At 48.4% G+C, this 25,215-nt stretch overlaps 1 protein-coding gene across 1 annotated transcript; it reads right to left on the bottom strand.

Annotated features, from left to right (window-relative positions):
• Positions 1 to 13,309: 13,309 nt before the first annotated feature.
• LOC119113957 (innexin inx2) lies at positions 13,310 to 23,706 on the bottom strand. Its single transcript, XM_037238193.1, has 5 exons — positions 23,669 to 23,706; positions 22,456 to 23,157; positions 21,951 to 22,108; positions 16,713 to 16,868; positions 13,310 to 13,665 (listed from the first exon to the last, which is right to left on the bottom strand). The coding sequence occupies exons 2-5, from the start codon at positions 23,146 to 23,148 to the stop codon at positions 13,512 to 13,514; spliced, it is 1,161 nt and encodes a 386-aa protein (XP_037094088.1). The 5' UTR covers positions 23,149 to 23,157; positions 23,669 to 23,706; the 3' UTR covers positions 13,310 to 13,511.
• Between the last annotated feature and the right edge of the window lie 1,509 nt (positions 23,707 to 25,215).

Raw genomic sequence — 25,215 nt, 5'->3', positions numbered from 1 at the left:
TAGGACTGAACTAGCACAGATTGAGACCAAGTGTACAAATGTTAGTATGAGCCATTTTGAATAAAGCTAGCAAGTACCCCCCAATTCATGGCGTGTTAAAATGAAGCACGAAATTGTGTTGTTACCTCAACCAACGCAAAAGGCCCTTTGGCATTTGGGGTCCCGCCACTATCCCTGTTCAGCAGGTATTCCCCTGCCTCACTTGCTGGCTCACTTGCAAGTGTTCCCCTGGCTCATTCAGGGTCCCTTGTCGGCCCAAACCCCCCGTTTGGCACTGTGGGTTCATGGCAGACACCTTTAGTGTTTCGGAGACCCCGACCAATGGAAATCGTGGTCCCGCCCTTGTCCGTTCTCCGAAAATGGACAGCTAGAGCTCAGAACGACTTGGAGCCGACTGTTCGGTGTTGGTGTTCTCTGGTCGTAAAAGAGGCCGGAACTGTCCCGCGAATCCCCAATCGATGCACAGGCCCTCTGACTGGCCTTTACGGTCACAGCCAACAGGAAGGGCGCCGTTATTGTGACCCACGGCGTGCCTTCAGGCCCTTCGGCCCCTTCAGCCTTACAGTCGGCCCTTGATCTTAGGTCCCGAGGCGCCCTCTGGCCCTTCTTCGGGCCTCCTCAAGCAAAGTCCCGTGACGGACTGGGAACCACCTTGCCAACGGGTGGACCCATGTTGGCACCGTGGACCCATGACCGACACAGGGGCCCAATCATTGTTTCGGCGACCGAGACCGATGCAAACCGTGGGCCCCGGCATCGCCCTTGCTTGGAGACAGGATACCAGGGTTCGGACCGATACATAGTCAACTGTTCGGTGATGGTCGGTCTCTAGCCAGCAAAAGACGCCTGCAATGTTCAAGGGTTCCTCAATCGGTATGAGAGGTCCCCTACGGGTCGTGATCTTTTGTGTAACATACAGCGAACTATTCGGGCCCTCACGCCCCCCAATCTGATTTTTAGTCGTCGGTTTCGAGGAGACCCGGGGCCGTCTTCGGGCCTCATTGAACCATGCTCTTGGTCGACTCGGGATCCCTTGCCAATACAGGACCCTCTGGTAGGCACTGTGGGGCCCTGATAGATGCAAGAGCCCCGACCGGTGTTTATCGCTAGTTCCATCTTGATCGCTACTCTGAAAACCCCAGGCCCATGCCAGCAAAGAACCGACTGGACGGTACTGATGGTGCCAGATCATCATACAGGCCCTAATTGACTCAGGGCTACCTGAACGGCGCCAACAGGAGAGGCGCCTCTCTCTCCTCTCTCTCTCTCTCTCTCTCTCCTCTCTCTCTCTCTCTTCTCTCTCTCTCTCTCCTCTCTCTCTCTCTCTCTCTCTCTCTCTCTCTCTCTCTCTCTCTCTCTCTCTCTCTCTCTCTCTCTCTCTCTCTCTCTTCTCTCTCTATGTCTCTCTGTAAACGTTCCCCGCTACTGCTCTTCCGAGACCACATGTCGCACTATACCTACCGCCTGCCACAATACATTACCCCCCCCCCCAGCCTTCGCCGCGATGAAATAATTGACGGCTCGAAATAACATTCCTTACGATGTTTTCAATACCTTCAATACAAGTCTAATAGCAATAAAAAAAACACTGGAGTTGATGAAAATAGACTGAAAATGCCCAACAATCACAGGGAACTTTACTATTAATGCAAGGAAAGGTTTCAAAAGACCTTCAAAAGGTATCCCCAGTGACGTCAATCGGCTGCACCGCGCAACACGCGTAGAAACATTGGGATGACAACGGCCTGTGTGCATGTATGCCGCGGTCGGTCAGCTGATAGTTAAGCTGACGTTTAGCTTTGGGTGACACCGCGTTTAAGGCAGCTTAGTAGTGTTTTTGTACCCTGGTACTGTTATTTGCGTAAAGTATTGTGCAAGGGTGACGTTTGGCTTAGTGGCCGCTGAAGGTGACATTGTTGTTTAATACTCGGATTGGTTTCGAAGCTTAAAAACGGCGAGTTTTATGAAATTACGCGGAGAAGCTGCTACTTTTCAGTCGGGGAGGACCCGTTAGGTGGCCTTGGGGAGGCCGATCAAAATTTACTTACAAACGTGCCGTCGCTGCGCAGTCACTTCGTTTTTTTTATATAGATTAATTAAGCTAATTTCAAGTCCACAAAGCTTGGCAAACGTGGAAACGGTGGCAATGCGCAACCAAATGGCACTGTTATCAAACCAAGTAAACAGCCAAGAAGAAAACATTAACTGTCTTACAATGCAGATAGCAAAAATGCCTCTTGTGTTTAAAAGCATGCAGCCAGAAAAAGAGAAGATGTTGAGTGTCAAGATGCGGGAGTGAAAAACCTTCAGTTTATTGTAAGACGAATTGACGGCAAATTTGGCTACCTGAAACGGCAACACAACACAAAAAACGGCAAAAACACAAAAAAACACAAAAAATCACAACACAACAAAAAACGGCAAAAAAAACACAAAAACGGCAAAATTGTGGGACCGACCAAGAACCATCCACCGACTGGGGGCTTTACCCGGGGCCGCCATGGTAGCTCCTTGGAGCAAGCTGGATACTGAATTGACGGCAACACGGGCAAGGATGAGCTTGGGCCATACAAGTGCGCCAAAGCGCGGCAACAAACCGCACAATGCAAAAAAGAGCCGGCTGTCGTCTTCACCATGAAACTGGAATCGAAAGAGAACCAAGGTAGAAAAACGAGAGAGACGCTAGGACGCGCGGGAAGGAAGGGAATGGTAGCGTAGTTGCTTAGGAAGTAGAACTATGCAGCCAACAAACTCGAGGTATTTGTGGAAAAGAAAACAACAAAGGGCATGATCTGAAAGTAGAGAGGGTTAGCGTGGGAGAAAAAGGTGTCAGATGCCATAGGAAATACAGATGTCGGCGATGCATGGACCAGAGTGGAGAAGAAGAAAGAGAAACCAAAGGCACGAAAATGGGAAACAATCTTTATCGATGACAGAAACATAAGCCGGATCAAAACAGCGGCAGTGGAATAGTTCCTTTTTGACCAAAATGTATGTTTCATTATTACGACGAGTGATGAAGTTGATGACTTGAAGAACGCGGTCACAACAAATAAAGGAAAGAAAGTGGGTATAGTAGTTCATCTTGGAGTCGGCGACGTGTTGAATCACAGTGCAGATTATGTTCTGGAGAACATAACTAGCGCTGTCAGCCACGCACAGTCCTTGCAAAATATCAAACGGGTCTCCATTTGTTCGCTTGAAGAGAGACGGGACGCTACCATTAAGGCTTATGAAACAGCAAAAATCGTTAACAGTGAACTCAACCAGCTGTGTGCCACCCATTGGGTAGGATTCATAGATCTGCGACCGAGAATGATGTCCTGCGTTGCATGAGGCTTAAACAAGACAAGTATCTTACATACTTCTGAAGGCGCCAGAAACGCATCGCAGCAAGTCACGGGCCAAGTGGTTGTTTTAAGATTAGGCGATAAGTTGATCTCTGACATAGATCATTTTGATATGAGCAAATCACTTCTTTTAAGCCCCTTTGGAATCTAAATTCCTTTACAGCCAACGTGAATGGACTTTGTACAAACACTGAACAAAGTGAACTGGGCTTAGTGTTGCACAAGTGTGGCATAGGTGTAGCAATAATCACAGAGACCCATTTGGGCAAGACCGCCCATGATAAAAACTTTCCAAGCCTAATATGAAGCATTACAAGACGAAAACTTATGACCGTTAACAACAAAAGCAAGGGTGGAGGGGTCGTCATATGCATAAAAATAACTTGCCTGAAACAAAGCCAAATTGAAGTTCTGGGCGAGCTCGAAGTTTGCTGGAGCGTCATTCGACCTTTGCAAGCCGACAGCATCATAAAAGGTCCTCCTCCTGATGCATCAATCTGACCCCGACGAATGCTGTCTGACCACCTCCTGGAAACACCTGATCATCTTGCATTCTCAAGGCCAAGAGCGAAAACTGTCTTGATACGCGGCTTTGACTATACGTTTGAGGCAGACTTGTTGGATCCGTCAACTTGGTCTCCTGCAAGTAGTTACGTAACTCACAAGATACTCAGCCGTACTGGAAAAGATATTGACTGGTTTTGATTCTCCAAGTGCACCACTAAGCTTATCACCCATTAGCACAACATACCACAAAACTGTAGTATGGTTGAGTGCAAAACAAGACGAAAAATAACAAGGCTTTGGACGGCCTTTGCGGAATTCAACTATCAGAAGTTTTGGCAGATGGATTTGCTGGCAAGGTTGGCAAGATGTAACAACAATAAATGGTATAGACCGGGCTGCTGCTCGACAAGAACTGCAGCTTTAAAATGCTTATGAAGCGCACTTTTCGGAAATTATATGCAAATGTAAGACCAACGTGCGTCAGTGGATAACAAGGCCCCTGAAGGAACTAATTAACAGGCGGAGTAGCGTGCACAATCGTCATGAAGTGGACAGACTAGGAAGACCTGGAGACAAAGTAGGACTCGAAATTACGACCACGAAAACAATGTGGTACAGTAGACGAATGCAAATATTTGCTTCTGACCGAGGTGAGTGTTCGTGTGGGCAAGATGCCAACTTAACCAACAGAAAACCAAAACCCTGGAGCATTGATCTTTCGGAGGCCAATGACGATTAATCAAAAGCGAAACTAGTGAGTCAGTTTTTGCAGAAATATGCACCACGTATGGGCCATTGCGTACAGAAGAGCTTAAGTGTTGTCTACCTGCCAATGGCATTCTCTTTGAGATACCGCTGGGCGAGTTTCCTTTTAGCTATCGCATTTGAAAGAACAGGTGGCTGTGCCCACTGGAAACTTTCAGTGCGGCTATTAAAATAATCTTCTAAAACACTCTTACTCCTGTACCAAAAAAAAACATCGCCAAAGTCGCCGAAATAAAATTATAACCAAGGCATTGAAAGCTCTATACATGTAGTACATAATAAAGAGGCACTTTCCATCATAGGAGTAGCTTGTTCGGATTTAGGTTACTTAGCATCGACCATTGCTGGAATAATGTGTGCCGGTTTTACATGCGAGACTCTCTGCCAAGCGGACGAAATATCTTGGAAAGTGCAGAAGAGAACACTGAAAATCACCTTTGGCTGTGCGGAAAAGTGCTTACACATTCTGCAGCGCCTAGACATGGAACTTCTCGCTGACGAGAGAAATACTATGCCTAAGGCTGGGAACGCAGATTCGAGAGTCTTTCATGCATAGAAATCGCTCCCAAAACGGCGAGTGGCGATATCCTGCAGAAATTCCCGGAGTGCAAGCACACTGAAAACGTGTTGCTACAGTAAACGACTAGGGAAATCAATTATCCCGCATATAGCCACGCTCATTAACACAGATATATTGTCAACAAGGTAGCATCCTACTTCGGAGGGGCTGGCGATCCATAAGAGGGTGCGCGACGACGTGCAACTCGTCAACTTTTTCAAAAAGGTGCCTGACAAATGTGTTGCGTCCGCCCATGGCCAGCGCGCCATTTTCGTTTCGGTGGCACCATCACATACCATACCACGTATTTCATGGTGTCGCCGCGGTCGTCGCGGTACACAGAGCAGTCCCGTGGTTAGTGGAATGCTGTAGTTTGTTTAAGCCAGGACGAATTTCTTTTGGGCTGCTCCATTTCGTTCTTTGGCCGTTCTGCAATGCTTTAGGTTGACGCATGTTTTATAGGTCGGTAGGCAAACAGTTACGACGTAAGACGCTTTCAGCTGTCGTGTGCTGAAGAAGTCCAGTATAATGAGATGGACGCCATTGCAAGAGTGTCTAGTGTAATATGCCTGATGGGCGCAGCTGCCATTGCAGTTATATAGGATAGAGCGCTTGGTCAAATATTTTCCAGGGGCACAGCCTATGGTATGGCACTATGGTAATGTGATTGTGGTTATGATTTGATAATGATAATGTGATTTAGTAATTTTAGCTACATTACTGAAGACAGCCTCCATTTCCTCTCCATACCATTCTTCATCTCCATCTCTATTTCCACGCGCATTCCACACTAGACTAAAACCTAACGCGCGCTTGGGTGAGGTCAATTTGACCCCACCCTCCGAAGGCTTTCCCGGAATGGTTCCCGAACAGCGCAGCGCGGCCACGCCCAATTTTGCATGCCTGTAAACAACAAAATAGCGGATTGCTTGGTACCAACAATTTAGATATATCATGTACGGGAACTGACCTACCGCAGGTCAGAGTCAGGCCGTGGATTCAGCGAAGTCAATTTCTAGGGAATCGCTCAATCTGATGCAACACCGACGTGTTAGACAATGCTTCATATTCCTGAGATACTTTCTTAGGCAAACAGATATTTACATGAACAAATTTCATTGTCCTTGGGTCAGGCATGAAGGTCAGACCAAGGTCAAAGCCAACCTGCTTTATTACTCTAGGGCTCTCTGAATAGGTTAGTTTCTGGTGCTCATTTCAAACTTTTTTATAACAGGAATCGCACTACATATCTTCCACGGACCTTTTAAAAGTCAAAATAGGTCACTGACTGCAAATAGCCCAGGTTAACATTTTTTTCATGAACATACTGCTCAGCGTAATCTTTCTCGCTTATTCAAATGCAAAACTCAAAACAGTCCTGCATAATTTCGGGCAATATGACATTCAAAAAGTAAAGGTAACTGACCTCTCAAACAAGGTAATTGACCTCAAAGGAGCATGTGACCTTTTGCTTAGAGGAGGTATCTAGGTTCTGGGGGACACTGGAGACCTACTCGGAGATTGACTTGTATGACCTTAATTGACCTTGAGATCATGACCTAGGAACCTCCGACATTTGCCTAAGTGAGGTCACGTATAGGCCAAAACCTCTGGTGAATTTGGTGTCTCTAGCTCCTTTAGTTCCTGAGATCGCAGCAGGGTCAAACTGACCCCTACCCGAGTGAAAAGCATCCAACTGGCCACCTGGGCGCGCGTTCACCGTCGTCCTGTTTCTCTTTTTTCATAACACAAACTGATAGGGGTGGACCCATGCGAGCCTTCCCCTCCTGGGGTTCCTTTACTAACGAGAGCAGAGTGCAGCGGAAAACAGCAGGATATTGGTCATAACGATATGTCATGATTTGCGACTAGTTTTCATTGCGTTAGGACAATCATTGAGCCCATCATACCAGGTCAAAGGTCAAATTTCCTTGAAATGACACTTTTTTAGCTACACTTCATGCATACACGACCATGCGTGTTAGCGACTTAAAACTTATCCAGTGTGTTCCTTGCTCAATGCTGTGTACTGATCTGTGCCTCTATTAATGTAACAATGCTAGCCTACCGCACGCGTTCCGTGGCAGGGTCGGTTGCCGCTCGCGCCGGCCGTATATCGACGTGCAGAGTGCCTCAAAAACGGCCGCCGTTCCAGAGCCAGATAAGCTAGTGATGCATTCTTGGTCTCAAAACACGCGCAACGAATGTCCCATGGACTGTTGAAAATTTGTGCGCGATTGCGCAGCATGCTAAAGAGGTATCCCCAAAAAACGTCAGGGAGGGGGAGGGGGGCATCGCACCTCCCTCCCTTGTCAGAGCGAGGGCTAACACGCGCTCGAGTGGGGGAAGGCCGGGCAACGTCACCCTAAGGCCTTTCCAGAATGACTTCCGAACGGTGCTGCGTATCTGAAGCGAACTTCGTACAGATGAAGGCAGTTAAATAACCGATCTTTTGAAAAAGACATGAGACCTAGGGCAAGCCAAAGTTAAGCAATGGCTAGCAGCGAAGGCAGTTTATATGGATTCTTACAATCTGATGCGATAATAATGCGTTCAAAAAATCGTTTGTGTTAGAAATGGTTCTTAGAAAATAAGGCAATTTAATTTGGGTTAACATTCATTCCGTTTACATTGGGTCAGATCTCAAGGCCAGATTTACGTCGAAGCCACGTCACTTTGTTGATGAAAAACTTGCTATGCGTGAATTTTTACGCTCATCTGCAGCTCATTCATCACGGGAGTCTATTTGGAGCTATCTTTTGGGTCGTCATGAAGGCTAGGAGAGGCCACTCATCTAAAATGACTGCAATCTTTTGCTTTAACAAACATACTGCAGGGCCTAGTTCTTTGGCCCAATGGTCACAATATGAAAACCTGAAAATTGAAACAAATGAGCTCTTGTAATACTCTATGTACCTTGAAAATTACGCGTCTCTAGCTTTTCTCACTTTTTTAAGGTATCAAATGGGGGTTACATTGAGCCGCCACCCAAGCGTGTGGTATTCGACTGACCATCCAGGGCGCGTGTTAAGCGTTCTCTGCACTCGTCAAGGTATTAAAATTCCGTAGTGTGGGCCTTACACGGAAGTCAATTGCTGTTTCAAGTACTGTTCTGGTATTTGAAAAACTGTATTTCTCAGGCTAGTAAGAGCTTGCGTGTTCTAAACGAAGAAGGCGCGCCGGATGCTGAGGCCAGCATGAAAATCTTTCCAGCTGCTTATTTTCCGCGATCTGGCCTATGCTGGCCACTCTCATGTGGGAACCGCAGTATTTTGTTGACATGATGCATGGCATGCACACACTCAGCGGTGATACAGCTGTTTCGCTATGGCTGTTTGCGACAAACAGTAACTTGAGATAGCTGTCTTTTGCCTGTAGATCATGAATCGTTCGAGAAAATATCTGAGAAGAAGCCTGACATACCATTGACAAACACGAATTCATCTAGGTATTGTATTGCCTTACAGCAAGTTCCAGAATTGAATTCTAAACTACAACAGTTCCAGAATTGAATTCTAAAGGTCACCCATAATCGTCACAGACACTTAAACGATTGTTGTTGTTACTTTCGTTTGTAAAACAATACCATGGCCGGACAACCAACATTGAAGAGTCCCACAAACAAAATGCCACCTTGTAACACTTAAACGCTTAACCACGCCTCCCCCCCCGCCCCCCACCTCCAGCGCCGAACAGTTTGAGACAATTTTTCCCTGACAGCTTTGGCTGGGTTGCAGCACAGAGACGAGAGCCAGTTTCCGGGGGTCCCAGCAAACATGGTCATGGACTTCTCCGCGCATCAACCTGGAGTGTCTATTGCACTCAGACATCAAGCACGACATGCAGAATAAATCCCACCAAAGTATATCCAATGGCATACAATGCGGCCCCCAGCTTATAATGACTGGCGCCGATCTCGTCGGTTGAAGGTAGCTTGGTAGTAGTTGAAGGTAGGTAGAAGGTAGTAGTTGAAGGAAGGTAGCAGGCACGCCGGGGTTCACGGTGCCACTGATGATGGTGTCGCCCTTATGACGTTGGGCCGCGCAGTTGTGCCCTCCTCTGTGCCATCGCCCGCGCGCCGTCGTGTTTGTCTGGACAGGAGAGTGGGGAGCTGGACAGGATTAGCGTCCGTTGCTGCCCTCCGGTCGGAAGTCCATCTAAGCAGTCCGTCCCAAAGAGATCCAGCTCACAGAAGCAGCGGTCACTCACTGTTGAGTCGACGTTGCCATGACAGTAGCGACACGCAGCAGTGTTCATTTGCAGCTTTGCTGAAAGCTGAAGTAACTGGCGAGAGTCGAAATGCATGAAACAGAGAAGCAGCAGCCTATGATCCGAACATGTAAAGTATGGTCAGAGGTAGGTGCCGTCAACAAAAGTGTCTTGGTCACTGATGTTCATGTCGGTTTTTGTTTTGTTACGTGTTGCAACAGTGTCTGCTATTTTAAGGTTCGCAAATCCGTTGTTGGGTCAGCGCTCCATGCCAGGGCTTAATGACGCTTCTAGCGCTGCTTTCCATTCACTGGTCAGCATATACTTGAGTGACAGCGGGGTCTTGCCGGCCTCCACAATTTGCTGGCGCTACTCTCCGTTAGTGTTGGTGATACCAACACGATTCCCGCAGAACATCTTCTTGTAGGCGGCTCGCATTTTGACGTTGGCCATGCCGTAGACCCAGCCTTCCATTAGGAACCCAATCAGACGCAACTGGTGTATGATGCCGGCAAATAATGGGAGCGGGTACCAGCGTCCTGTGATTCGGATAAGCGGACCGATGATATCCAGCGTCACCGCGACTGAAAGCCCCCACCAGACCTTCTTGAAGAGAGCAAAGTTGGTGAAGAAATTTCCGTATTCTTGGTTGGCGCTGATGCTCGGAAGAACCTCCTTCATTAGTCTGGCCTTAGTTTTGCCACCTATCACCGCGGCGTGCAGGAATAAGCTGATGGTGACTAGCGAAGAAATGATGAGCTCACACTCAGCAAATACAGAGAGACTATTCGAAAGAACGGCCTCCCAGCGGCATCCTTCATACGCAGTGGTGATGTTATTCATTCTCTTGACCGCCTCAGCGTACGTTTCCAGGTCAAATGACTCGGCGATAAGGCCAATCACAAACTGAACTGAGCAGACGGCCCACGGCAGCGCCATCAGCTTCTTCAGGTGCTTCGTCATGATCTGGTAGTAATGAAGTGGGTAGACGACGGCGACAAACTGGTCCACGGCCATGCATACCTGGGTGATCTTGAAGGCTAGAAAAAGCGCAAGCCCGCCGTACATTGAGACCGGGCAGAAAAGCGTCGAGGTTAACCCTGCCAAATCCACAATCCCGATCATGATATGGTCAATACCATATACAACAGAACTAAAGGCAAGATTCCCGGCCAGCATAGCCATTGGCTCATCTCGCAGTTGCGTATTTCTGACTACCGTGTAGAGCGGCAGAGCAAAATACGCGGAGAGCACCGCGCCAACACAAATCTTCATCCAGAACAGCTCCATCGCGCACTCTGCACCGCCCCGCTGATGGGCAGCACTCTATCGTGGTCGGATGGTCGGACTTCCTTTTTATACTGGTGATAGACCCGTCGCCATAGTGACGAGTCTGTAACCATAATGAGACCGTCTTTCGTCTGCATGGAGTATTTCTTAGTCGCTATTAGTTATTGGGATTCCGAAGCATCCAATGTCATAAACACAAATGCTCGCGTAAGGGTGCATGGCATCATAACAGCCCGCGTAAGAGCGCATAACAATATTACAGAATGCGGCGCTCAGGACTAGTTTAGTTGTAATGGTGTGTGAGAGAGAATACACTAAGGACATTGAGAGACTGTTCGTGTCCTGAAAATGGGGAATGATATAGGAAACAGAGTCCAAATTCATGACTAAAAATCGCAAGAGGCCGTTAAACAGCCCCGAGAAATAGAAGGAAGAAAGCAGCCAATAATAAGGGATGAACATGGTAAGAGAGCTTAAAGCGTACGTTTAGGAATGACTGAATGAGAGGGTTTTTAAAAATGTATTACGGTAAGCTGATCTTATTTATAGGTAAGCTACCTTCTCATGATGGTTGGCGTTATGTGCCCAATGAAGCCGTCTTATATGAACAGCTGTGTTCCGAGCTGTGCCCCTCAGTTAACGTGACCGATATGCTGGAATTTGTTTACAAGACTTCCACATAGCTGTCGAACAGCACAACCTGTTCCGAAGCCAGCGGGGGTGAAAAGCTTTGTTTTCGTCAAACATGGAAGGAGAACACTATCTACGATCTTCACACCGCACGTCTGAAACGTTGGCTGTGGAGAAAACTAGGAGTGAAAGCGCCAGGCTTAGTTGATTTTGGGTGTTGCCTTGACACGGATGTCCGTATGAGAGTCAGTTTGTTTCGTGTGGCGATACACATGTGATGCAGATTATTCTGTGCTCATTGGACATATGTCATGCACGAGTCTAATTTCAGCAAGGCTAAGCAATTTGGATCCAAATTTCGTCTTATTATGTCATCTGCCACACAAAGCATGCCCAAATTTCAAGGTGTGACGGAGATGCAGAATGTCTCGAAAGTGTGCTAACTAAACAATGCTTGATGGATGCGTTAGATACGGCGGATATACTTTCGAATCGGCCTCGATCATGTATTATTACCACAACTTAGCAAAGTCACCAGTCATAGGGGAACCAGTGACGAGGGTAAAGAGAAATATTATACACACACACACATACACAATATACACACACACACACACACCACACACACACACACACACACACACACACACACACACACACACACACACACACACACACACACACACACACACACACACACACACACACACACACACACACACACACACACACAACACACACACACACACACACACACGCACACACACACACACACACACACACACACACAACACACACACACACACACACACACCACACACACACACACACACACACACACACACACACACACACACAAACACACACACACACACACACATACACACACACACACACACACACACACACACACACACACACACACACACACACACACACACACACACACACACACACACACCGCGCGCATGCACGCACGCATATATATATATATATATATATATATATATATATATATATATATATATATATATATATATATATATATATATATATTGCTCGTCATACTACGCCTCGTACTTAAAAGTCATAGGTGTAAATGACAAGTGAGCATCGTTGATACAGATTTCAGTAAAGTTAAATATCCTAAATTAAATTTGTTTGCTTCATACGCCCTCACTCGGATGTAAATATTACTGAAGGCTGTGGCTATGCCGAATCGAGAGATGGGGTGGGGATGGGGATGGGGGCTTGTAATGGGCGTTTATTTTGGAAACGATCATTGGTTACCGTGTCTATGGTCTTCTTTTCTGGCATCTGTGATTATCTACTTCGACAATGCCAGCTTGCTAGGTGCACTTAGAAAAGCGTACAAGGGCAGTATCAGCTTATACGGACGGGAGCCAAATGTATAAACGCCAGTCTATCAAAGTATTCCATTCCCTGCTGTGAAAATCTGCCGAGGTTTTACCTGGCATTTGGCTTGCGTCCAAAAAACGCGGAATGGAATCTGCTAAGGACTCTGGCATTTTGTTCTTTACATGCATTGTGGTGCTCTGTCGATCATAACTTCATCACTATTCGCCACCACGACAGTAAACGGCTGTTCGCGGCCCTGCCTCCCTCTCTTCACACTCCAAAGTGCTTGCCGCCAGGCATCGACATGTTCTCTGCATTCTGCTTGCAAAAAAAAAAATGTATGATATGGAGCCTTACAGATTCGACCCGTATCCTGACTTGATTTGACTTTGTTCTGGATTTGTATAAGCTATTCAAAACGACGTGCACGAGAGCTTGGACATTTTATTGATGATTTGCGTATCTTCCCTGAACCGATGCCCTGAATATCAACAGCAAAAATAAAAGATGGTCTGACTTATCCACGCTAAGGCTATATAAAAGATACGTCGTCTTTAAGTCTCTTTAGCACATTCTCACCGGCGTGTTTATGACATAGTGTTCAGCCAGACGACTCTTCTTGAGGCGAAGGTATTGCATCTTCACCAAACCACATTTCATTTCAGTTTCGAATGACCTCACAAAACCACGCCTTGCAAAATTGTAAACACAGGGGTGTCGCGAAGTGTAATGCGCCATGCGCACATAGCACATGTCTTCAAGAATGTTGATCTTTGGTTCGCAAAGGTGCGACTCGTAGCCCGTACATTGAAAACAGATGCTCACAATGTCTGCGCCACCGACTATACACTGGTCACATCCTTCCCCTTTAGCAGGTTCTTCTCATTCAGGTCGTAGTCAGAGGAGTGCGACCGGTTCAGCTCGCGGTCCAGAGCGCGCAGCACGTCCAGGAACGTGAGGTTGTTCATGCTCCTGCCAAGGCTGTGCAGAAGATACCTGCCGGAGCACACACGGGTCATGCTGCGCGCGTATCATGCTCGTGATCATGCTCGTGTTTATGCTCGTGTTCATGCTTGTGTTTATGCTCACGCACAGGCTCAGGCCCAGGCTCATGCTCTCTGGCGTCCTCCTGACGGAACTGTGCAGAGGCACCTGCAGTAGAGATCATGCGATTGGCGTACCACGCGGGACGTCAGAAAGCGATGCAATGAAAGACCCGCGGGCCGCAAGCTGTGAAGAGGTTGGCAAGTGGACTGCCCGATGCATCCTAGGCTTTACTGCGTTGGTTACACAAAATGGCTAAGTATGCAATTGCTCCGCTCCTTCCATCGCCTTACCGCCGTACACCGTTCGGAGGAACTAAGAATCATTACGCAGGTCAACCGCCAGCTCATTGAGACATGTCTTGTGATGTGCTTGACATGAATGAGCGTCGGTGTCGAAAAGACAATCGATTTTCTTGCATCACGTCCGGCTTCATGGTGAGACGGGAAACATTTTGCCGCGCCTAGCCCTGTTAGCCTTCATTGTTGACTGCAATGCACGGGATAGGACGATTCGAAAACGGTCTGGAAGTTGCTAAACTCTCATGTTTAAGAAGGATCTGGAACTCAGGTTTGAAAGCCTTACATAGGCTAAACCACAATGTGCCAGTCAGTCTTGATTTCATCATCGCTCAATAAATATCATGTTTTTGTCAGACTGGATGTGGCACAGCATCTGCCTGCTGTCAGACTGCGGTTTCAATGTCGAAATAATGCCGGCGCAGTCCTGATACATTGTGTTATGTCTGCGGTTCGTGCCACACCAGGTCGCAACAACGTATCACCGGAAATGAAATAAAGTTTATCTGCAGTTTGTATTTATGTTGACCTCTTTAGGATCAGAATACAAATGAGCGCGGCACGTCATCAGGAGAGCCCGTTCGAATGAGCCAGGAGATGGACGAAGAACGAAAAAGGGCGATACCTTGCTGCTGACGTGGAGGTAGCAGCAGCAAAATGTTACGGAATGTTGCGTTTGCGTTTGTGTGGTGAATGTCACTGGTTTTCAGCTAAGAACAAGCAAGAGATTGTCCTACCCTGGAACGGGCCATTCGATATGACCGGCGCCGCAATGCTAGCCTTTACAGTGCACTAGCGCCTCAAGACGACTTGAGCGGTCGCTGTGAAGGCACGCTTCGACCCACGCTGGAATACACGGTCGCCCGTTCCCTATATCGCCAAAGGTGCTAGATGTGTGTTGAACGCTCTGGTCCTGGCGTTTTGGTTCGACTCCTAAACCATCTTGTGCATCTTCTCTGACCAGTCAGTGGTAGTGAATGCCCTTGAAACAATGCCCTGAAAAGTGAACTAAGGATATCAATTTTAGGACTATTTTGTGTTCACGCTTTGGAAATTTTGTGGATGTGGTCCAAGTGGCTCAAATTTTGTGATGAACTATAAATTGAGGTATGCTAGGTAAAGCGAAACCCTGAATTGGGAATAGGACCTAACCCATTTAGTGCAAGATGCAGAATACCTCTAGGCTTACTATGTTAATGACATCGTTGCCATAGCTTGTAAGCAGGTTGATGGCTTGAAAGAAATTTCCACTCGATAGATTGAGTTGGTGTCCATGAAAAATAAGTCATATCACGTGCGGTGGCATTGTGTCTTAATTCATTCCAGTCGTGCGTTATTTGGTAAGATTGTTTTGCACAACGTGGATACTAAGGACGTATAGCATCAAAATACGACGGAAACATAGTATGTATGATGCATGAACTTTGGTCTACCACACTCACTGTTGAGTGCTATCAATAAGAGGAAATCCTATATCCTGGCATTATCCTAGGCTTTTTGGCTGACAGCAAGGTAATGCAACTTAATACCCTACAAAGGCTTTGACAGGTACAATGTATCTAAATATACAAATCAAGCTGATCTTTTCTACCCGGCTCCCTTTGTTTGGCTGCAAATCATGTTTACCCTAGCCCTGAAAGGGGGTGATACCGTCCTCTGAGGGGTTTTAGGATATGATACCGTCCTCTGAGGGGTTTTAGGATATGATGCCGTCCTCTGAGGGTTGATATGATGCCGTCCTCTGAGGGGTTTTAGGATATGATGCCGTCCTCTGAGGGGTTTTAGGATATGATGCCGTCCTCTGAGGGGTTTTAGGATATGATGCCGTCCTCTGAGGGGTTTTAGGATATGATGCCGTCCTCTGAGGGGTTTTAGGATATGATGCCGTCCTCTGAGGGGTTTTAGGATATGATGCCGTCCTCTGAGGGGTTTTAGGATATGATGCCGTCCTCTGAGGGGTTTTAGGATATCTCTGCCATGTGTTGTAATCGTGCCCAAATCTTCAGTAGCCTAGGGGGTACCCATTGCGCCTGTTTTGACACCAGAGGCCTGTTACTAGTTTGTCTGGTTTCTGAGCAGTGGCGGTTCCCGAGGAACATTGCATGGCGATCTGCGGCCTGGGTGGCTACAGACGAAGCCGCGGAACGCGCGCGGCAGGCTAGCTTTGTTACATGAAAGGCGCCATACATCGTGAATATGTGTTTAAAAAACATCCGTATACACTCAGAATCGAACAAGGAGCATGTCTCTTTATGTTGTGTGTTGGTACAGATCATGGTTTTGTGTCATGTTGTAAAGCTGAAAAGTGCGATTTCTGCAAAGTTCGACCTTTACCTGCCATAATGGGGTCAATTACTGATTTAAAAACATGTAAGCTAGTGTCAATGGCAAGACTTCGTTGAGACCATCCGACTGGTATTTTTCTCAGTTCTAGCTTTATTAGTTCAGAAACGCCGGAGGGTGGCATCCACAGCCCCCTCCCCCTATCAGTCCGGGCTATGAAAAAATAGGCGAATCAGGGTGAGGATTAAAGCTTGCATTCAGTAAGTTATAAGGAATCCTCTGCTTGGAGGGTTAGAACTGCATGAAGCCGTTTGCGTGGGAAGCAAGGCATGCCAGCCGTGTGGCACCATGATAATCCGTCAAACCCTCCCTGATCGGGCGTCCGGACAGTCGCTGGCTGTTGCCATGGTAACCTACCAATCGCCGTACTGGCAGCGATGGACTAGCGAGTCGACGGCGTCGCGGGCGCTCGGGTCCAGTGGGCTCGGTCGGAGTGTGCCGCCGTGCTGGCGCAGGATCCGCGCGCGGAATGATGGCGACACCATGGTCAGCACTCGGTACAGCAGGGCCAGCCTGGGGAACACAGGGCGTGGTCAATAGCCATGGCGGTGACACTATGGTCAGCAGCCGGTACAGCAGGGCCAGACTGGGGAACACAGGGCGTGGTCAATAGCCATGGCGGTGACACTATGGTCAGCAGCCGGTACAGCAGGACCAGCCTGGGGAACACAGGGCGTGGTCAATAGAAATGGCGATGACATTATGGTCAGCTGCCGGTACCGCAAGGCCAGCCAGGGGAACACAGGGCATGGTCAAAAGTAATGGCGTTGACACTATGGCCAGCAGCCGGTACAAACAGGTCAGCCAGGAGAGAACAAAGAGAGTGGTCAGCAGTCTGCACTCGGGTCTTACTCTGGATCATCGAAACACTATCTTGGCCACCGAACCCAGGAAATCTGGAAAGGCCCGCTGTAAGCCCACGTGCGCTGGTGCAGACAGCCCGACGTGAGCGAGCCGTCAGGGCTACCTGAATGGGGCCAAAAGTTTAACTTCTGCCTACCGTGCTGCCTACCGAGTACCCCTGGTATGCAGTATGTGCTTGCAACCTAACCGCGAGCACTTGCGGTAAGACGCCAGACACTAAAAAGCAGTCCTTACGCCGAGGTTCGGCGATGGACTATAGACGTTGCACCTTAGATGCGGAAACGTACTTTAGAGGACGACCCTAGCTCCGCGTAGCGGTCACATGGTGTAAGTGGAGTGCCCGCTAGTAACTATCAAAATGACAAAACGAATCAAGTTTTGATGATTTTGAGTATTGATGGCCTGCAACACACACTATCAATTCCTTCAAGTGGAAATCGGGTGATTTGATTGATTTGAAAACTGATTAGTCAGTTTATATTGATTTCACAGCTTATAAAACTTCCCTGCAATAGGAGGGCATTCGAGTGGCGCATTCCACCCAATAGTGCACCTTGTATTAATTCACGAAGCTGCTTCTACTAAATGCCCCTTATAAGCCTTCGCACGCGCTCGGCAAGATTAACTTTGGCGAAACGGTTGACCACCCACGCCGCTGGCGTCTTCTCGCTCTCACCACGGCGTCGGCCGTTGGGCCCGATAACAGGATAAGATAGCCTAGCCATAGATGAACGCCCGTCGAATCAGGTCACGTGACTGCTACTGCCGCGGCCAGAGGACACCTTGAGGTGAAGCGCATGTACAGCGCAGTGTGAAGTGCTAGAGTCCTGATGGACGGACTCGCAAGGCTTCACGTGTCAACTCGGGGGACAGTAAATGTAACAAGGTTCCCTAGCCCAGAGAGGAAGCTCAGAAGCGGCAGACGGCCCTGCCGTCTCCGCTAGCCATATCTGTACCTCCCAGTGCAGTCGGACAGCAGCGAGGACAGCTCCGCCTTTGTGCGCTTATCTCCGCTATCTGAGAAACTTTAGTCAAGACGTGGTAGGTGGCAAGGGGCTGATGGCTCGCGTTCTGCGAGGTCGATTTCGCTGAACAATGATGGAACAATCGGCGAACAAGGGAGTGTAAGAACGACACGGATCGATCGCATGTGTCTATACTTTTTCTAGCATCTTGGATCTCTAAGCGTCTGTGACAAGTGAAAGCTTATCAATAAGCCGCCCAACCGAGCTGCCGCCGTAGCCCAACCACTGCGCTACTGAAACGAGTGTGTATATCAGGGTAAGAAAACGAGTCGACTGCACTCGCTCGTACAACAACATTTTAGCACTGCTTTGCCACGCGATTTATTTAGTCTTCACGCAAAATTTGTTGGTAAGAAGAAAGAGGTCATGGGCGTTAGTCTTCGTCAAACTGAGCCAAACGAGTACTTTTAACCACCACTTCATTGCATTTGCAAGGAGAGGAATGGAGGCGAACAAAACTAGAGCAGACGAGCACACACACAAACTCAAACACACACACACACACACACACACACACACACACACACACACACACACACACCACACACACACACACACACACACACACACACACACACACACACACACACACACACACACACACACACACACACACACACCAATATATAGCTCAGTTTATCACTCGGCACGCTACCAGAGGACATTCAAAATGAACACTTTTTCTGAACCGGCATCTTCATACACCAGTGATGTCATCAGGAAATAATGCTTCAGATTTAAGCAGTACTTAACGCCGTGTCATTTACTTTTGAAATGCAAAGGAGTTCTGCTTTTTTCCATTGCAATGAGGTTTGGCGGGACTAGATCAGGTGGTTTTGTTGTGTTTCTAGGCACTTTGCGTTGGACCTATTTCTAACAATTTTCCTCCATGTACTCTTTGCGTAACATGAATGAATTCGTAGTGCTCGTAAGGACCTTGTGAGATTGCAGGAGACGCGTGTCTCCGTGATGCGGAGACACGGAGATGCGTCTCCATAACCCTACCGAAGGAGCGTTCTAATTGCATTCAGTGGAAGGCTGGGCATTCGTAGGACCCGACCTGCTTTCCTGAAAACTGGGTCATGTAACGCTACTATTGGGAAATAGCTGTCATCGCATTCCAGCTCTTGTAAAGGGTGGGCAGTACAAACTGCATTTCAGAGATCGCAAGTGCTGCCGGCACGGAAGCTGCTTGCATCGCGTTTGATATTTCCATAATATGGCTATTACGGATTCGGACAACGAGAGGTAATGAAGAGGGTGGAGTAATATAGATATATTTATACACCAGTTTTACACCAATGACATTAGTGACACATTGGACGTGTTAGATTATATACCAAACCAGCATAAGCAGCCCAGCACACAAGTTATGAAGCTACGTGACACCCCTGTGCTCCTAAGACAGTTCTTAAATTGACCGATGGTCTGGATCTCATGACCGCAGTCGGTACACAGTTCCACGCGAGTACGGCACAACACCGGAAGATTCGCTGAGAGAACGTTAGCCTAGACTTGAGAAGCCCCAAGTGTCCCGCGTGCGAGGCACAAGTGGCACGGCTGGAGATCGCTGACCTTGTAAAAAGCCACGAAAGCTTTTAAATCGAAAACGGGCCTTCCTCACTTTTGGCTCGCCAAAGGAGCGGTGAGGTGAGGTAAGGTGCGGTGAGCTCTCGTTTTGAACATTCGAGATGCGTCCTGATTCTTATCCTGATCCCCCATTTTTCCTTCGGCTTCCCTAATCCATCCTGATTTCTTCTGATCACACAGTGGTATTAGCCTTTTCCTCGGAGAAAACCAGGAGAACGGAAACATAGTTGGGTTGATATTTCGGCAACATGCATTTATAAAAATCATACCAGAAGAACAACTTACGTAGTTCTGATCTACTAAGCATTCAAGGAACAGGTCAAGAGTTTTGTTGGTACCGGGCGACTTGAGTAAAACATCAGGTGAAAGAGTGCTGTAAAACAGTGATTGAAAGTTGAAAGAAGGTAGTAATGCAGCCACAGGGATGACGTCACCGTGCACCTCACAAAAGCCTTCCGGGGTCCTGTTTGCTGAATGGGCGGATGCAAATTACCGCCGATCCATCCGGCACAGATTGAGGTAGGTTCAGGGCACACGCAAGAAGCTTCGATTAGCACGTTCTCTTTACCTCAAGTTATATTTGAAAACATTTTGGAACAAAGAAATAGGAAATAACGTCAAGCGGGGCTACCATTAAGACGTGCGTGGTAATTGTATGCCGCAGCAGACTTGTCCTTATTTGAGACGCAGAGGGGAAGAAGAACAATGATGGACATTCAACGACCGCAAATTTCCAGCTACCTTAGCAACTAAGGGTGCCATTTGCAGCACACCGGTCTTTCAAGGCTGCACGAGGTGCATGTGAGTTGACATAGCTGGAAGCCGGACGTTGGACCAATAGCAAATGTGGCAGAACTAATCTAGCGTGACGTCACATTTGCTCACACTGGCAGCCAAACGGTGCCTTGCAAACGAGACTCCGTGGAACGTGATAAACATCCGGGATGGGGAGGGGTAGCAAAGCAAAGGTAGACAAGAGGCTCGGTTGCTAATTCTTGTTACAGCGAGGCATTGAGTCAGACGCGACAATCCGCACAATATGACTGAGCTTCACGGGGCGGAAATGACGTCTGGCTTTCTCTTGACAAGCCCCGAGAGCTGACTTTTGAACTATGCAGTCATCGTGGTTTCTCATCATCGTTCCATTATGACGTCATCGTGGCTCAAGATTTCCCGACTGGCTGTGTAATGCCAATTGTATAAAGAGGCTCCTATTCCCTATTATTAAGTCCCGCCCGTGATGTACTTCAGACCTTCGGCCGCGTTTACAAAACCCTTTCGATATGACATATGTCGCTGGGGCTTTCCGACGCACTCAGCTTTCGAGTCATATGACGTCGTCTGCTTCTCGCCCCTGTAACAAGGGCGGGTGCTTCGAGAAGTCGGACCCCGCACCTGTGATTTCCCAAAGGCGCAGATTAACCACTACACTATCGGTATCCTCCATTCCACATGACGAAAGGCTTCAAAGGATAAGAAGAAATGATGAATTGGCTTTCTGCTGAACTGCCGACATCAACGTGTTACGAGTGGTGTTCGTTCCACGAATAGCACCCAGGGATGACGAAATGAAGGGGCACCACTAAATACCTCAGAATTTTCGACGTAACGGTAGCCTTCTCAATAAAGTTTCGATCGTGAGTTTGTTTTTAAACGCGGAAGAACGGACTGAAAATGAAGCCACGCGACTGGTTTGCGACAGTCGGGCGTCAAACAACGTCACTCCCAGCATTGTGCATGAGTGTACCGCTGTGGCCAATGAGCCGAAATGCCTGTCCTCCTGCATTGCGAAGAGGTTTACCAGTAGCACAACGTTTGTCACAGTCATGCTGATGCTCTTGAACGGCAATGGCGCAGACTTGTATTTGGATGTTCAGTGAATAATGTTCTGGTTATCTATAACCGTGTAACTGCCGCCCCGAGGCAAGTGCGTCGGTGGGACGGGGCCGCAGATTTTTACCTTAGCGTATGGATTTAGGACGCTCTAGGTTTTGTTTCCTGAAGGAGGTCATTAAGATACAGACCTGGCAGGCGGCTCTACCCACTACCACCTACGAAAGGTGGCGGAACCGGCAAGGCGGACGAGGGCTAAGCTAGTAGGCACCAGGCTACTCACGCGCTGATGACCGAGAGAATGATGAGCCAGAACCACAGGATGACGTAGATTTTCTCGTTGATGATGTTGAGCGCCAACACGCACAGTGCGTCGTGCTTCTGGACCGTACCTGAGGGACCGTACTTCCAGAACTTGCATTTGGTAACGCGTGGGAAGACCTGGCGGCAGGGGCGGCGTCAGGGGTCAGGCTGCGGGCGGCAGAGAGAACCCGAGGTCCGGTGCAAAGTTGCTGGGTGCCGCAGCGGGCTGCCGCCAGTACATGGCCTTGTCGAGTCAGTGTACCATGATGCAACATGCGCCTGATATCAGATCGGAGAAGGTGGTGGGGTTTATAGAGTAAAAGCTCTCTTCAGGGGAGAGAACGTTCTTTACGTTTCTGACGACCCGATCCAAATAACCGCTGGGGGAGCAATATCCAAAATGAGTATGCCTTTGGACTGTGTCGGTTTGGAAGTGAATGGTGGCTGATCAGTTCGACACGGAGTCGGCGCTGCCTGCCTCTCACCTCGTACATGGGGTCCGTGCGGTCCTCGGGGTCCTGCCAGAGGAAGCTCGCCACCTTGGGACCGTAGTTGGTGAACTCGCCGCCCAGGAAGGCGTTGGTGATGCTGATCTGCACCAACACGTTTACAAAGTTGAGTATCTCGCATACTATGTACTTAACCGCCCATACGTTGTGCGTATGGAGGTGCAGTGCTAGGTACTTGACGAGCAGATTTTCCTTGTCCTTCTTCTCCGCCTCGTCCAACGACCGATTGTCCAGCCCCATCAGGATCGTGTACACCTTATCCGTCTGGATCGCCTTCCAGATCCAATGCGGCACGTAAAAGCTGATGGCCTGTATGAACAGCATGTAGGGCACCCAGATGTAGTAGTTGTGGTAGACCTTCTCGTCCTCGGCCATCTCAGGCCCCAGGCCCCAATGAGGCACCTCTACGCCAACCTTCATGTTGTAGTACTTGGGCAGTGTGTAGGTGGACGTGATGTAGCAGTAGGTGTCGATGACCTTCTGCGGGATCGAGTCCTTGTCGGGCAAACACTCGATCGGGTCTCCGATGTACTGTGTGGCCGTCACCAGAATGCAGCAGCCCATGATGAAGACGAAGGTGGCGCGGTAGTGTAGCTTGAACACAGCGCCTTCTCCGCGAGGCTTTGTCGACAGCTTCAGTGAGGTTACCGGCTTAAGGACGTCCAACATGATGGCGCCCTGAACGAATCGTTGAAAGGTTAGAAGCGCACAGCATCTGTTTCATCGTCGCTGCACTTCCGATTCGTGATTTTCATTTTCGTCAAAGTTGTTGTGCCAATATGCTTGCTAGTGTGTTATTTGTGCTCATAGGATTATCTCGTCCCTTTGCCCGCCGCATGCTGCATTTCCCACACCTGATAGGAGTACATGCGCTCATTGCATGTCCTCACACTTAGGTCATCTGCTACTCATTCGTCAATGGCTTGTAATGGTGTTGTAATGGAATGTAAATGGAGTGGTGTTGTAATGGTGTAATGGCTTGTAATGGTGTTTCTAGATTGTGTTCACGATTGCAACGACAGCAGAAGAAAGTGCACAGCCTTAGCGAACAACTTGATGCCGTTAAACGTGGCGCTATCATGTCATCATTATATCACAAATGCCTGATGTACAGTCGTATACGCATATGCTAGTTCTCAGTCATCGCCAAGCAAGCGAACAGACGTCACATCCGCAGTTGTCACGTTACCTGAGTGCTCTCTCCCGCTATCCAGCCGCGCCGCCACCGTCGCCGGGAATGGGATAGAAGCTGGGGCTTTAGCGGCCCTCGCACCCTGCTGCCTTATCAGTGTCTAGCGTCTGGGGCAAGTCCCGCCACCAGGATACTATTGGAGGGGGGGGGGGGGGGGGGGGGGGGCGTCGAAGCTCGGCTAGCGCTCGTCAGGCCCGTTCTTAACTTCCTGCAGAAGGCATCCATGATGAAAAACGCGGACCTATGGAGGGGAGGGACCACCCCCTCCCCTCCCCCTCTTGGCTGCACTCCTGGTCTGCGGATTGTGGCTACGTGGAGGTGTTATCGCGGCTTACGCACGGTGTGCTCCAGACGTGTTTGAACACCGCTGCTGATGCAACGTAATGCCAAGAACTCAAAGTCTTGTGTTCTGTGATTTCTTATTCACATAATCAAATTTTGGTGCGTAGTTGAACAGAACTTTAACCCCACCCTCCGTACCTTACTAAGAGGCTGATCTCCCTCAATCAAATGGTTTGAAGGTAGGCATTGAACGGACTCAACACCAGATATACATGAGCACAATTATTATTTTTTAAATGGGAGACAGTTCTTGCATTTCGCTGTTTACTTCAGCGACTTATACCTCATTTACTTGACCTTTTTGACCTTAGTACTTGACCGAAATTATTCTAAGGCCTTGCACTTGACCTGTTACAATGAGTCGCGCGCGGTCCAGTCAGATGTGTTTCGTCCTTACGTAGTTCTTTGAGTTACGTCCAGGTCCGGGTGAGTTAGGTCTAGGAGACAGAGGTGATTGAAGTCGAAGTGATCCACTTTTAAATGCAGAGGAGAGTGCCAAGCTTTTAAATACAGAGAGCCATCTGATGGAGATATCTATATTCAACTGGTCAATTGGTCAACTGGTTAATATATTGTCACTGGGTCAATTAAATCAACGAATGCAGTGGACCTTGGGTCAGGTTTAAATGTCAGACTGCGTTCAAAACTAATCTGGACTTTTTTAACTCTAGAGCTTGCTGTGTGAAGAAGTGCCTGGTGCTCATCGTGAATTTATTGATAAATGAAACCGTATTATGGATCTTTCATGAGCTTCTTAAAGGTCAGAATAGGTCACTGACCTAAAGTAACCCAGGTCAACGTTATGTTTTTAGGAGCATCGCAGGCATACCATCTCCTACTTCCCACTTTGCGCGCTACCCGTCCAGGATCGTTGGGGCTTTCCCAGCGGAGAGTGGGGCACGGCGAGCAAGCCGGCCATGGCCAGAAATCCCCTCCCTCCACCCCATATAGCCGAACGCGACCATTAGGCCGAGCGAAGCCAGAGAGCTAAATGCAGACCAGCCCGAACCATTCCGGCCGATGGGCGCGCATCGTTGACCGGACCTGCTGGGGAGAGCAGCGTCTGTGTCGTCTAGCCAGGCGGGGTAAGCCGCCGTTTTGCCTCCGGAACAGCTAGGACGGTGGCCTCTTCTACCCAAATGGACTATCACGCCAAAGGCGAACGCCTGTTCTCCGCCGGCCGATCAAGATGAATGGACTCG

Source organism: Pollicipes pollicipes, unplaced genomic scaffold (assembly GCF_011947565.3).
Source record: "Pollicipes pollicipes isolate AB1234 unplaced genomic scaffold, Ppol_2.1 Scaffold_7262;HRSCAF=8765_pilon_pilon_pilon, whole genome shotgun sequence".
Classification (NCBI taxonomy): domain Eukaryota; kingdom Metazoa; phylum Arthropoda; class Thecostraca; order Pollicipedomorpha; family Pollicipedidae; genus Pollicipes; species Pollicipes pollicipes.
Note: the sequence above shows the minus strand (reverse complement) of the source record. Positions and strands in the feature narration are given on the sequence as shown.